At 42.5% G+C, this 15713-nt stretch overlaps 2 protein-coding genes across 2 annotated transcripts in view; both read right to left on the reverse strand.

The window, feature by feature from the left end:
* Window positions 1–25: 25 nt before the first annotated feature.
* On the reverse strand, window positions 26–4686 carry LOC109462333. The gene is made up of 9 exons (XM_019758876.1): window positions 4514–4686; window positions 4190–4353; window positions 3636–3901; window positions 2808–3417; window positions 2454–2609; window positions 2117–2254; window positions 1348–1534; window positions 907–981; window positions 26–667 (listed from the first exon to the last, which is right to left on the reverse strand). Exons 1-9 carry the CDS (start codon window positions 4665–4667, stop codon window positions 510–512), a joined length of 1908 nt encoding a protein of 635 aa, XP_019614435.1. The 5' UTR covers window positions 4668–4686; the 3' UTR covers window positions 26–509.
* Window positions 4687–8653: 3967 nt separating this feature from the next.
* Window positions 8654–15713, reverse strand: part of LOC109462307 — a 46392-nt gene continuing 39332 nt past the window's right edge. Inside the window, exons 3-4 of the mRNA XM_019758836.1 lie at window positions 10537–12155; window positions 8654–8944 (exon numbers count right to left, since the gene is read on the reverse strand). Of these exons, the coding sequence (XP_019614395.1) occupies window positions 8654–8944; window positions 10537–12155 (1910 nt within the window). The remainder of the gene's footprint in view (window positions 8945–10536; window positions 12156–15713) is intronic.

Below are 15713 nucleotides of genomic sequence, written 5' to 3' on the forward strand. Positions count from 1 at the left end.
GTAGAAGGAATAGAAAAACTGAATGTGAAGGTAAACATCTTTATTTCATAAACATAAATATCAACCAGAACTATTTTTGTGCATTTCAAAAGTGCAATGATATAAGAAAAGATACGCTTGTATAGATAACTAAATGTGTAGCTTTAGACATTACATATATATCATCATCATGTATATACTGTAATGTCTTATAAAGTTTTATCCATATTAAACAATAGCAATGTGCAAAACCACTAAAGCATTTGTGATAATTCTCTTAACATACTACATTACTCATTTTCTTTACATAGATTGATAACAATTACATACAGATATAGATTTGATAATAAATAGTCCATGCAATACTAAGAGAAAAATTTAGAAAAATACTTATTCAATAATCATTTTACACATACATGCGTTATCAATATAAGATACATTCAATCTCGCTTTAGCCTTTGGGATACAAATCTGTTCACCATTGCTCGTGCTTGGGTCATAGTTCATCCATGTCGCCTATTTATGATAATTTATGCATGATTGGAGCCTAGGCGCTGACGTGGCAATGTACCAGTAGCCTGGCGCTTGCGCAGTGCGTCCTGCCGTACGCCCATGCAGGCACCTTCATACACTGAGGGGTTGTCATCTACCCACAGTTCATTGCGGCTGCTAGTCCTGCGCAGGCGTTCTAGATGAAAATAGCAGAAACAGCAAAATCGTATATTGATATTACATTCTTGTGTTAAGTACTTATAAATAATATTATAAATCTGGGTTTCTAACCAGAATTCTAGAAAAAAATATGTAGTGTACAAATAAAATTTCATTTACATAATTAATCAGTTCAAACGTTCTATATCCTCTCGGTACGGACAATTTCATCCTAGGGAAAAGAGCCTATATCTAGAGAAAGGTTCGTAGTTTTACCTCTCCTTGGCACGACTCCCCACTTTCCTGACACCATTCCTCCTGCATGGACCCACTCGTCCCAGTCATCGTGTCCTGAAATGCATGTAAAACATTTCTTGAAAAACACTAGAGAACGACAGTGCCTAAAATGCCTATCAATATAGGGAACTAAAATTTGTTTTTAAAAGTTCATAGCACCTAAGTCAACCGTGGTTATATTATTGTTTCACGCGTACGCGTCTCCCAAATGATCTCCAAGCAGATCTTTTGGTGGATGCGAGACTATTAAATTGGGCAGGCTCAATAAAGACTCAATAAAAACGTCTAAAAATTCGCGAAAAATACACCAAAGCCTAAACCTGTGCTTGGACAGTAGTTCTCGACAACTTGCCATAAATTTCAGAATCAGTAAAATGGCTGCACTTTTAAAGTAGGTATTTTACGTAGTGGTAATTTTACCTGGCTGCCTGGCACCTTCGCAGCCGTTCTGTCGGAGATACGAGTTTTTGCGTCGTCTCGGCTCGGAGGTTGTTCGTCGGGAGCGTCGTTTCGAGCTCGGGATGTTTTCGGTCATCATCGGCGGCGCCTCGGGCTCGGCTTCGTCGTCGTCGTCAAATATGGTGACTCTGGAGTCGTCAAGGTCAGCCTTTTGGAAAAATTTTAGACCAGTGTTAGTACGAGAGAAAGGGGGTGATTATTTATATAATAACCTGTGGAGATGATTTCCGTAAATATTTTCATCAGGTTGGTAAGTCACTGAGTATAGAGACTTTTTTTTTTACACAACCAAGTGTTTTATTAACAGCCGACGTTTCAGTGACCGAGTGTCACCTTCCTCAGGGAAATTCTGACTGGTTCACATTGCATTGCAGCACAGGTGTCGCTGCTATAGATGCATTCCCAAACGTATAATATATATACATATCTACACGTATGGATGGTTACAGGGAACTTTATATTCAATGCGGTCCGCGTTTGGAAGCGCATTGTGGACAGTTCTCTCTAACTGCTTTGGATACTATCAATACTGTAGGTTTCTGGCTGAATCAGATTTGAACTAAATGTATAACTAATTAAACATCATGCCTGCAGCCCCTTGTACGTGTGCACTCACAAATTCTTCCTTCGCCAGATATACATCAAGAAATAATCACAGAATATTACTGATGATTTTTTCAAACTTCTTAAATCAGAATATACTGTGGTGCTGGGTCGATTCCGTTCCTACCTCAGCCGATACAAGTTCTTTCTTGTTTGGGATAGTGATGTTTAAGTTCAAGTTGACGCATGCGCCGCTAGGGTCGACTGAATAGGTCCCTCGGACATGCCCGTCTTGGTGCAGTTTGAGTTGGTCCGCCAGGTGTCTCTGTCAAAGACAGAACACACCTTAGTTCCCAGCTCTCATTGATTAAAGTATGGGTATATTACGTACAAGGGGCTGCATATTGCAAGGCATGACTGTCACGGTACTCTTAAGATAGACCAGCACGTCGGGTGAAACCCGTAATATAATGCACTGGGTATAGCGCTTCGGCAGAACGTCTCATTTAAGGTCGTAATCTCACCTGTGATCCAAAGGTGTTGTGTCGCCGTCTGGTGCGGCCGCGCTGCCAGAAAGCGTTGAAGTTTTTGTTGCCGTTTGGGTTGCCATAGTAACCATCGCCGTCGCCTCGCTGGCTCTGGTTCCTGTTCTTGAAAGGTTTCTTGAAAGCTTGCCAGGCCTGAAAAAGTTGGGAACCAGAATATGGTCTGCTCTGTTAATTCCTACTCAAACACATCCATGTACTAGTATGGTAATAAGAGTCTAAATCCCTCCTGCTATTTAAGTGCAACATGATGTAACCCAACACTAGTTACCATGGTGACAGCTCACGGATACGCTACAAACTGTGGAATTTCAATTCGAAATTTATCCTTACCTTGTACATAGGTGGCTGTTTGTTTGGCTGCCTTGACTTTCGCCTCCATCGCTTCCCATGGTAAGGTGCCGCGTCATCGTTTTCCATGATCTCACGTTCTGCCGCCCTCCTCTCCGCTTCCTGCCTTGCCCTGTCGAAGTCAAACGTCGGTTCCGTAATCTGATAGGCCAAGACGGGGTTTCCATCGCCCTCAATCCAACTGTCGTCCTCAGACGGCTTCGCGTCGCTGTCGGGATTCTTCGCCGAGGCGTCCGTCGTTTTCGGAGGAGCGCCGAACCCCTTCGTCCTTTTGACGGGGGACTTCTTTTTAGGCTTGCAGCGACCTGACAGCCGGAATGCTCGTCCGAACAGACTCGGGGCCTTGTTGGGGGAGAACTGTATGTTGGAGTAAGAGTTGTCGATGGAGATGGGCACGCCGCCTTCGGTGTTGTCCTGAGCCTTCCGTGCTCCCTGGTCTAGTTCTATCTTCTCTATGAGGTTGTGCACGATGTCCAGGTAGTCTCCGTTTCTGTCCTCCCCGCTTTCGGACGTCTTCTGACTGGCCGAGTCGAACCCCGTGTCGTCTGATATGATGGACGGGGTGGATGTGCGCTTGGCCGCATCGTCCATTCTGTACAGTAAATTAAATTGACATCACAACCACCACATTTGGAAAGTCAAGACATGTGCTTAATTTCATATTTAGCCAGTTTGACTTTACCTGGCAACTTACAGATTTAAAGGCATCCAATGCAATTTCAGGACGGCAATTTTATTCTGGATGAAGAAATCTGATATTGACAAGAACTCTTTTTAGCGCACTTTCAGAAAAAAATGCTAGATACTCACCCTGATGGTTCTTTATCAGTTACGATTATCTGTGGTGGCAGAACGGTATCGGCAGCCTTCGCCTCCGGCTGTGGTTTCGTCTCCTCCCGCCGCAGGATCTTGATAACTGCGGGGTCGTCGTCGACTTTTGGAGACGCCGCCGTGATCTTCTGTTTACCTGCATTGTCTGCTTCTGCCGCAGGGGGCGCTGCTGCAAGGGCGGCCTGTTGGCTGGGGCGGTGGACTGCTGTTGTCGGTTTGACGTACGTAGGTGCGATGACACATCCCTACACAGTACGAATAAGAAGGCCAACAAATAAGTACTCAAATTACATACATTATATTAGACCATATTCAAATGAAAATCTACGTGGCCATCGGCTACTCTCTGGCCGCAAAGCCAGAGTGTTTTACAAAAAAAATTAAAGGTTGCTGTTCAGATATCTCAATAATGTCAAGAGTATACCCCCCCCCACCCCATTTCGGCGCTAGGTGATTTGGGAATCTTTATCTCCTAGTGCCATGCATCCTGGGAATGGTAAAACGGTGGATTCGCATTTTATTGACAAACTTACCTGAGGCACCACTGAGGGGTGGTAGTGAGGCTGGAATATCGGCTGACGTACTACATAAGGCTCTGCATGGGGGTTAGAGTGAGCATGGTGGTGGGGGTGGGCGAGGGGGTGCTGCACCACGTATGGCGGTGCGTAGGGCTGGACGCTGGGGTAGACTGGGTGATCTGTAGACAAATAGAACATTGCAAAGATGAAATCGTTGCTCTAATACTATGCAAAATACAGACACATACAAATACACAGACACACACACACACAAACACATGTATGCATTTCAAAAACAATACCTCCAATTGTCATGAAGGTAATTAAAACAAAACTTACTAGCGACATACTGCCACTGTGGCCCTGCTACACAGTATCCCACACTGGGGCGGACGTGTCCACTAGCGTGCTGCAGGCGGGCGTAGTGCGGTGCCGGCACCACTCGGCTGGGGGCGCTCGTGCTCGAGCCACTGGCGGGCGCCTGGCGACTCATTCTGCGACAGCCGCCGTCTATCTCTGGAATTAGATTATTACACAACTTCTATGCGCTTTTCTCACATTTATACACTTTTTTGAACACAACCAGCGATGACGTTCTCAAGCCTTAGCTTATTTCATGGTCAGCAACTAATAAAGCACGACAATATTATTTATAAATTAACTAATTCAGCCAGTTTTTCAGCCAGGTGCTCAGATCTCTCGGTCCAAATGTATAATAATGTACGCCACGTGTCTACAAAAGAATTCTTCACTAGCACTAGTACTTTTGGTCTCACAAAAAATCAATAGATATATTGACTCATATATTTCTACTGCAACCACAAATACACACAAAAAGAATTCAAAAAACAGAAATATTATTTACTGCTACAGATAATAGTATAAAAAGTAAACGTACCTTACTTTCCTATTTGGTCACTAAAATGTGTCCCTTTCCCTGTGTGTCGATTCTCAAACTTCCTAAGGACGCCTCAGAAAGTAGTTCTCAGCGACGTTTACAAAGCGGTGCAAGAAGTGCGAATTGCAAGTGGTGCGAAAGACAGAGTAAGTGGGAAGAAACTTCCAAGTCTCACGGCGTCGCAGTCAAAATGGCGGCTCACTCCTGGCTCTGTACGGTTTCACAAGGTCTTCTGGGAAGGGACATGCTCATTATTTGAATTACATTTCCGATCGTAAACGGCAAAAAATTCAACGTCTATGTTCCAGTCAGTTTTTGTGCCCGACCCCTATTGTAACTGTATGTATACTTGCAACATGAATGTAACATGCAACATGAATGTAACAATTTTGTTTAAGAAAAGCTAAGTTTTTATGATGTTCCCTCAGAGTATTAGAGGTTTCTTCCAGAATTAAAAATTTGCATGTGTAACTGGCATCTTAGCGCCTAGCAATAATTGAGAAATACTAATTCAGTTATCATGAAAGTGCCGTGAATGCATGTTTTAGTGACACTGTGTAAAACTGCACGTTAATGATACTTCCTTTCGTCATCTATCCCTATAAGAATAGACTTCTCGTTCGCGTAATAATTCTGACGGACTATATTAAAAGCGCGACATAATTACGTTAAGAACTGTCATCCAAATGGTGAGACGTGGCATGGTGCCCTGGGTACGAGATCGTCAGACGACAGGTCCGCCATGATGATGATGATGAATGACTCAGAAAATTGACTTTGAAAATCCAGTTTTGTGCACCCTGGAATTACTTTGGACGCGTTTAACCAGAAAACTTCCCAACGGGGGGAAACAGTTCATTTTCCGTGGACCCAGGAGTCACTGATCTGCGTTCTGCAGCCTCAAGAAAATAAGACAAGGGCAGTCTCGACCTGTTGGGAGCACGTAAGCGTTTTCAGTCTTGTTTTCGTCTGAATGGAATTGTATAATTAGAACAGATTTAATGTTTCGAGTATTATGATAGTTGAGGAAAAGTTGCGCACGAAAATGGTATATTTTCCCATGTAGCCCCCCTCCTCCTCCTACATCTTACTGCGTACAAGCGCCCCCTTGCGATGTTTTGTCAAACTGCAACACTAACGCATACTGACTCTGCCCTTGGTGCTGAAGGGTAACACCGCACGCTGGCATTTGTGCCAACTGATATCCCTTGAAACTTTTCCATAGCGTACGCTTCCTGCACAAAAATTGCTTTCGTATTCGTAACTGATCAAGAGAAGAATGAGCCATTATTCTGTACCAACGAGAGAACATTACATAGGGGATATTCTTTATAATGTTATATGATAAAGGGTTAATGGCCCACGCCGAGGTGTATATGGTGAGATAATCCCTGGTCAGGTGCGATGACCACCGAATAAACCACCAAGTGTTAATAACCGACCACTTTTTAGGTTACGGCCTCATAGCCAATGGCAAATGGAGCCTTCTGCTTGGTCGACGCATTCTGGCTATATGATTATGCAGCTTCAAGCCGCCTTCAAGCAACTTTTTATCGTATAACATCTAAACGGATATACCCCCGAAACTGTATACATCAATGTCTGTATCCTGTCATAAGTTGTCAAAGATAGATTATGTGCAAGAGGAAAGTCAGAAAAACTCAATGCGCCTTCATACAATGTGCGTTTTTTATTGCAATCAGCTGCAAAATGACAATACAGGTGACTATGACAACAAAACTTAATCTCTTTAACTATTTTTTTTCTGCGACAATTTCACACAATAGAGACAATACTTACCGCTAACCGTTAGATATTTTGTCAGAAAATATACATGTTCGTAGCTATATATATCCAAGGCCACGAGTGACAGAAATTTATTGGCAACTGCTGTGGTTTAAGTGGCTAAGAGAAGCTGGCACTCGTAATAATTAAAGTTACTAGCTGGTAGAATAATCTTGCATCAATATGCATTTTGTCTAATTATAATAAATGTATACTGCTGAGCTATAATTTCATTCATACGGGATTAGATGTTTCAACAATTAATTAAATCCAATGCAATTTTACGACAAAACAAAAAAAATCGTGATGAGGAAATCTATCTGATATTGACATTAACTGCCATTTCTTAGCACATATTTGTTATCATTTTATATTGAATCATTTAAAATAGCTCGGAAACACAAGATATATGAAAAAATGTAAAAAAAAATAACTTTGAAAATCCAACTTTTCTGCCATAAAATTGCATTAGATACCTTTATCAAATAATCACATTGCAAACAACAACGATCTAATTTACTATAAAGACAATACAATTTTACACAGGCATATACTATCATTGTCCGAATATATATATAGATCAGATTGTCTTCTGCTTAATATCCAGCTACAACAAATAATTATATGCCAGTAATAATTCATATGCACTACATATTTCTACAATAACGAAATGTCTCTGGATAGATATTCGGCATTTAGTGCACATTTCCTTCTGCAATACTCCGTGCACCAACCAACAGCCACAATCAATCATGATAATATAGTTAGAAGGGCACTAAAACTGAAATTACTTTAGTTGTCTTTTAATATGCATCGATTATGCTAGACTACCTCCATATGTCTGTCATGGTTAATACGGCACTGCGGCAGTTTCCTTAGACATTTAGATTGATGGCTAGATCAAAAAGCACACTGAACTAGGTTGATATGTACATTCAGGTTCTCGTTGAATTCCCCACGAATAAAACTGTCAACAGAATACGTTAGAGCTGGAATTACACGACACTACATACACTTCAAAATGCAATAGGATACTAAATTTCTTACGCATGTACTGAACACTCCGTCATCTTGGAGTTATAGGAGTTAACTTTCCTAGACTTCATGTGTCCATGTCAATATGACAGAGAAGATATGATAGGTTTCTCTTGTTATTTTTAAAATAGTCTGTCACTATTTCACGCGTATATTACTCCTTTTTTTCTATTTTCTCTGCCGATTGCCACAGTGCAATACACGTGGAGCACAGACAGCATTGTTACTATCGTACATCGTCATCAAGGGCTCTAAATACTTTTTCTGCATACCTAAACTGGTACAGATAACATTGAAAATTACCTGCACCAGACAAGTTTTACCTGCAACACTGAATTAGGAAGTATGGATCATACTAAAAACTGTTCAGAAACCATTGCCTTTATATCTTTTATACTTCATAGGTAGTAACAGTCAATGTATCGAATAAAACAACCCAGAAACATCTAAATGTCAATTTTATATTACCAAGTACATTGTTTGGTACAGGTTAAGTACAGGTAGGCATTAGTGAGTACCTGCACAGCTCCAATTTTACCTGCACTAACCTGCATATACCCAGTACAGGGACAAGTGCATGTTAGGTGCAGGTAGACATCAGAAATACCTGCACAACTCCAATTTTACCTGCACTAATCTGCATATACCCAGTACATGGATCAGTGCAGGTTAGGTGCAGGTAGACAAATGTACCTGCGCTTACCAGCATATGTAGGTGGTATATTTAAGTCATCCTTACGGCCTGACCATTATTATGATGCTCATACTATCTTGCCATCAGAGGCCCGTGACTTTTTCCCGTTGCTCGAGTCGTGCTCGCCCTTCCCTCTACACTTACTGAAGAAGTCTTTGAACCCGTCTCGGAAGTTTCTGTTCATGAGTCCGTAGATGACAGGGTTGAGCGCGCAGTTCAGGAACACCATGTAGACCGTGGTGATGTCCAGGATAGGCGGGATCTGAATACGGAAGAAGGTCTCGACGAAGTTGACCAAACTGATGGGCGCCCAGCAGACCACAAACACGCAGATTACTATGAGTAAAATCTTAGTGACCTGGAAGAGAAGAAGAGCGGAGTGTAAAATATCTGTGTCGGTATAGTCGGTATAACCGCCCTTTGGCGTAACAGACCAGCATCTGTATCTGTATTGCCTGTATAACTGTCCCTTGGCGTAACACACCAGCTTCTGTATTTTTATCTGTACAGCACTTCGGTGCTGCTTCAGATGTCTTTCTGAGGGGCGACTGCATGTGCGAGATGTCAATTAGTTTTAGGAATTCTCAATCCACTCTACTATATACTTAAAGAGAAGAAGGTCGGTTTAGTCATATCAAATATCCTTAAAATTACCTAAAAAAAATGAACACGGTATTTAATTTTTCGCCTTCTTGCCCAAAGTTATTAAGTCAAGTCATTAACCAACTCATGTTTTAAAACAATCAAAATGCAGATAACCTCCAGGATAGGTCATTCCCAATCGGTCTTCATAACGACAAACTGGCAAATCAAGTCATTAGAACTTGTGGGTTAGGCTAGTCCAGAGGGTAATGAAACTTTCAAACGTGCTTTAAGGGAAACCACCTCTCAGGTAAAGGTGGGAAAGATCAGTGATTTATTTTAATGGGTGCTGGTAGTGATAGGGACGCGTTCTACTGGTAAAAGTTCAGTCACAAGTCCCTGAACCGCTTTCACAACTAGGCCATGTTGGGTACATCCTTGGATATCATCCATACAATTGAAAACTTTTATTTTTCAGTGACAAATGGATGTTGTAATAGTTGGCAGTAAACATAGTGCAATGTAGGAATCATTTTTTATAAGGTTTATGATGTCAAAATTAATTTTGAAAATATAGAAACCTTGTTTTGTTGGCCGGCCTTATTTTTTTTTGCCTTATCGCACTAGGTTTGGAGTCTGTGGAGGATGTCATCCTTAAATTTACTTGCTGTGGCCCAACCAGTATAGCCCCTGCTGCGTCTGCGCTTTTGTCTTCTGTCAAAATGGAACCCACAAAGCAAGATAACGAAAAACTCGTTAAAGTCTTTACACAACACAGGCTCTGCGGTAGTTTCAAATAACTAGTGGAGATCTTATCAAGCTTTTTATCGGCCTAGGCAGCGGTAGCAGTGTTATAGAAGACTGTAACGAGTTGCCAGGTAGCTTAAGGTTTGGAACAAGTTTTGAAGACCATTTTTTTAAGTTCATCCAATACAATTCCAAGGCCGCAGAACAAAAATACTCTAGATGAGGAAATCTATCTAACATAGAAATTTACTGTCATTTATTCTTGGCAAATTTTGGACCTATCATAAATTGCTAGAAGCAGCCTACGATACAAAACAACTATTTTCGTCAGTGGCATCACATTTTTCCTCACACTAGATATCAGTACGCTGTTGGGTAGGATTGGTGTAACTCACTAATTAAAAGAATCATCAGGCAATTAGCTTTCAAAATGCAGTTTTGCAACCCTGAAATTGCATTGAATGTATTTGAATTTAAGGCTTCGCGTACCTTCACGTCGTCCACTCCCGGACCCTGGCGATTGTTTTATTTTCTTTAATCCGAATCTTAACGTACCTTTACATCGCCCATCGCCGAACACCGGCGCTCGTCTTATTTTCTTAAATATGAAGCTTTGCGTACCTTCACGTCGTCCACTCCCGGACCCTGGCGCTTGCGTATGAAGCTAGGTGACTGGAACCTGCGGAGTAGACTGGGGCTTGTGGAGGTGATCAGGCTGTGACTCCGTTTCCTCTCCACATCAACATGCCCGATGGACAGTCGGATGCGGTTGTACTTCTCCGGATCTGACAGCCTTGCCGACAGCTTCTCCTTCGGCCTTGGACTCAGCCTGTCTCTTCGATGACTCTCGATGTCACCAGAACAACTTCCCGTAGACGACTTGCGAAGGATGCTCACAGGTCCCATCGTAGCGTTCAGAGAAGACTGCGACACGCTTTGGTCCTTCATGATCTTACTCTCCAATGTCAGGATCGTGAACGGGTCCGATAGTCTTCGCGGGGACTTCGCGTTGCAGTCAAACTTCAAGTTGTTCTTGGTCGGTCTTGAGAAGCGTCTTGACTTGGGAGACGAAGATCTGCCTTGTGTGTTGTCTGATTTACGAGAAGCGGTGTTTTCGATTATGGCAGTAGTCTTATGGTTCCCCTTCGTCCTGTTGCTCTTAGAATTTGGACTTGGAGAAGTGACGATGATATCAATATCACTCTTAGCTGTATTTTTTACATTCATCGGGCTTTCTATTGTCTGTTTTCTTGAATTTGTATGCTTGGGGCCATTTTCGGTACGCTGCTCATGAGTTTTAATGGCAGTTTTATCGTCGCTGTCCTCCAACAGTTTTGGGTTATGCAGAATGATATCGTTAGTGACTATGATCTCCTTTAACTCAACTGCAGTCGAGTAATCAGTGTCATCTAAAGAGTCTCGTTTCTTTGCGCTTAGAGTTGGGCGAAGCAACGGTTTCTTCTTCTTCGTAGCACTGACATCGGAGTAACACCGTACGCGCCCTTGTGTCTCACCTTTATTTTCTTCGTTTATTCTCTCTAGAGCAAGTCCCGTCAGTGTGCTGTGACTTTTGCACGCGAAGCTGACTGTGGCAACATTATTATCTCCTCCAGTCTTTTTAGACGTCTGCTCTGACTCACAAGATTTGTTGTTGTCACAGCTGCTTTGAAGAGGGTCTTTTTGTTCCGTACTGCAAGTCGGCTCGTTTCTAGGATTCTCACTCTCCCCGGCGGTTCCTTGGGAGCTGAATTTTTCCTTGGAATTTCTTCGGGTCGTTTCTGTAGATTTTGCAGCCAATATGTGGTTTGGGAGCAGCGGTTTGTTGGAATCGTGGCCGCCACCATCTTTGACGGCGTCGCTCGAATCTGCTGAGTCGATGGTAATCGTGGGGGGTACGCGGGGGGTTCCCGTCGACTGGTCAGAGTCCTTTCTCACCGGCACCGGCTGCCACGACTTCTTACTACTCGAAGGGGTGCTCCCAGGGGTGGTGGGGTTCAACTCGGTTCTCCTGTGATGGGACATGATTCTTTGAGAGTTCTTCTTGACGACTTTGAAGATTTTGTAGTAACAGGCGATCATAACGAAGAAGGGCAGGAGGATGAAGGTGGGAAGGATGAAGAGGGTATAGGACACGTCGGTGGACCATTTGATGGTGCAGATAGCCTTTCCCTGGATGAATTGGTACGTGGACCAACCGACGATGGGCGGGAAGCTGGCCAGTGAAGAGATTGCCCACACACCTGGAACAAAAAAAAACACCATTGTTCACCACGTTTGCAGGACCGATTTTAGTTAAGTGTAAATCTGTCATTAAACGAAAGCGTCAAATATGCACCCGAACACCAATTAAGATAGATGAATTGGAACGTTTTAAAAATTTTGGTGGTAAGTTGTTCCAAAGGTTTCATTATGAAACACAAGTATGCGTCACTTGATGACGGTTATTCGAATTCCATCAGTTGGATTTGAGTGGGTACGACCATGAAATGCCTCGTCACGATGGAAATGAAAGTAAAATCGCTCCATTTGCGTGATTTCCACATTTATCGTTCTGGTGATAACGCTGCAGTGATTGAACTAGTGGGACGAGGCGGTTTTTAAAGGCCGTCATGCTGATCGTGTTTGTGACTGGCACTTTATCATAGGCCCACGTTTTCACTATAGGGCGATGAGGCGCGTTCCCGTCTCGTAAACGCTCCTTGCCGTTTGAAATAGTCTATGCCATATCGCTGAATGGTCGATGTCATATTCAAGCGTACCATAACCTTTTTGAGAGGCGTTAATACACTTAAAGTTAGCCCTTCTGCGACCGTTTCAAACGGCAACGACGGTATACGAGACGGAAATTAGCGGCAGCGATCACGCTGCGACTGTTTGTATGATTCAAAGATTAAAATGTAGGAAAAGTTACAATTAATCAGATGGCTGCATAAAACAGGCCCAAATCTGGATATATACCACAGTTTCTAAAAAGTAAACATTACCTTTTTTACAATTTTATTATCAAAATTGAATTTCATACGCTCAAACTTCTCATATGCATAGAAATGACATATCGAAACAAAATTAGCATTTTTGTAATCCTTGGTTCCTGATTTATACGTCCATGAAGTTAACATTGAAAAAAAATCCATATTTGATTGTTTGCCACACCTTTGCATTATAAATAGAAAAAATGTGGTCCATATGGGGTTAAAGTTCATGGTCAGATAGCAAGGTCAAAGCTACCCCACTGCGACGGCTATCATATCAAAATATATTCCTCACACACACTAATTTTCAAAAACCATAATGAGAATTTGCCACCTCAGGTGGTACCGATATCTCCTCTGGCGCCCATGGACTATGTATGGCGATCAAATACTCGACTGATCTTTCAAATAATTTCCAGGATAAAGGACATTTTTACGGTTTGTATCCTTGTATCCTCAAGGTATCCTTAAGTTGTCTCTTAAATCATACCTCCATGCCCTGCATCATATTCCAAACATTAAATTAAGGTTCAAGCAAGTCGGTAACAGAAATAGTATGTCCATATATTAGTAAAATATAATATAAAAGAAATTTACCTCGGTAATAAACTTTTAAGGTGAACTTAGGGTAAGTTTACGGCACATGTTAAGGGGTTTCCATCATTCTTCAACGTTATCTAAATTGGAAACTGCCCGCCTGTCACAGTAGAGACCGATGAACATCTTAACGAGAATGGACTACTCCGCCAGATGGAGAGTACAGAGCGTTGCGTCTGTATGCATTTGCGATGATCATGCGTACATTCCTGGCTTAGGGTGCGGAAGAAAATACTGCACATACGGTTCAACCTGGAGTTTTCCTTGGATGTTTGGTCAACATTGCATCAAAACCCTGTCCGTTGCAGACGATATCTCTTCCGATACAACATTTGACGGGATATAATCCGTACATACGCGAATACGACCTTAAACTAGAAGTTCTGCTCAAGTGCGATGCATAATACATTGCGGTTTCGTGCAAGCGAAGTACGTTCTGCCAAAGTGCTCCCACTATAGAGCTGTGTCAACAAGGATAAGATGACATTTAACCCCAAATTCCCATCCTATTTTATTTTACTTTAAGAGTAGCTAGTTTCACACCAAGCTAACAGAGCCTAAATGGCATTCATGATCTACGAACTGGAAAGACAAGATTCTTATTAACATAGGTCATGTTTCTACCTTCAACTTTATCTAGAATAGACTTGAAGGCAAGTGTTGACTAACGAAGCCTAAATGTCATGAAATGTCATCTGTGTTGATAGTAATCATAGCACAATACTAAACTTAAATCCAACAAAAAGGTGGTGCAAACTCCCTGGCACGTTTGACCCGTTACTGACGTCACGTATCCGTAAAATCACGAGTAAAGGTCGTATGCCGTTAAAAGGGGGGGGGGTAGCATTCTTGTGGACTCAGGTTCTCCTTCAAGTTACCAAATACTAGTATTCTTCCATCTTCTATACTGAATTTCCAGATCCGCATCCCTGTTGAAAGCCATGGTGGATGCCTAGGCTAACACGGGCACAAAGTTGACAGACCGCGTCAGTACTAATGATAGGAGAAATGATAGATCATCTAGATTCCGAAGATTTTCCCTTCGTCTAGAGCAGTACCATAAGAGGCTGTACCCGGAGGTTTTGTCTGAAGAATGGCCCATTCACCGGTCACGACCAGCTCATCATACCGGCTCGTGTGGCCGTTTCCAGGGGCACTGAATGACGTTCAAATGCGGCCAAGTGGCTCACCAGGTCTTGACAAACATATTACACTGTCTATCTCCTGTATAAAGGCAACCATCGGTAACCGAGTTCACTCTCTGTTCTGTTCTATAAAGAACGCCCTTGGACGCATCGAAACGCGTTTTTCGGGTGCTATTCGTGATTGCAAATTTATTCATGGGTCTTGTGAAAAGAATCTGGTGCCAGTAGTGATGCAAAGATAGACGTTAAAGACATCATATCTATGGTAATTTCTTCTGCCGTGAGTCATGAAAGGTATTGTTGCTGATTACTTCAGCTCAAATCGACCTTTTAGGGCATGTCCAAGTTGTGTGACCATCTATTGGCTATGGACATGACCTACTAAAATACCTTGACCTACGTTACAGGCCAAGCCACTATATAGACGTATAAAACACAAAACTGCAGTACCTTAGAAACCCGCTAGAATGCCCACTAAACTTAGGCTTCGTATTCCTGACCCCATCCTATTAAAGTGTCTGAAAACACATCTACAACATCAAAAGATATCCCGTCAAGGGTATTTTCATCATAAAAGGCCCAGTGCAATCTTTAAAAGCAGCTATTTCCTGAAACCTTTACCAGGTACCTATTGCCTAATACCCATGACTATCATTCAAAAATCAAGACCATAGCTTACACGAAGCAGTACCATATAAATCCACTAGATTACCCGTAATTGACCTTGACCTTTGTCGTCCCCACCTACCTACTAAATATTCTAACGATACATGCACCACACCCATAAGTATAACCCGTTAAAAAACTATTTATGCATGGGTACATATCCTAAAACAGTTCAGAATTAATTTTCCGTTAGCACCCCCATGAAACTCCTTCCTCTTCGCCCCGCCGTTCTGCTTCGCCCCCGCCCCGTTCTGCTTCGCCCCGCAAAAAATCTGCTTCGCCCCCGTCGTTCCTCTACGCCCCCGGCGCAATTCTGCTTTGCCCCCGTCCTTCTGCTTAGCCCCCAATGGCGGCACAGCTCACAGTCGACACGAAAATCGTCTGCAAAATAACAATAAAGGCTGTGCCGCCAAATTTA

The sequence above is a fragment of the Branchiostoma belcheri genome, unplaced genomic scaffold (genome assembly GCF_001625305.1).
Source record: "Branchiostoma belcheri isolate BF01 breed outbred unplaced genomic scaffold, Haploidv18h27 scaffold115, whole genome shotgun sequence".
NCBI lineage: Eukaryota > Metazoa > Chordata > Leptocardii > Amphioxiformes > Branchiostomatidae > Branchiostoma > Branchiostoma belcheri.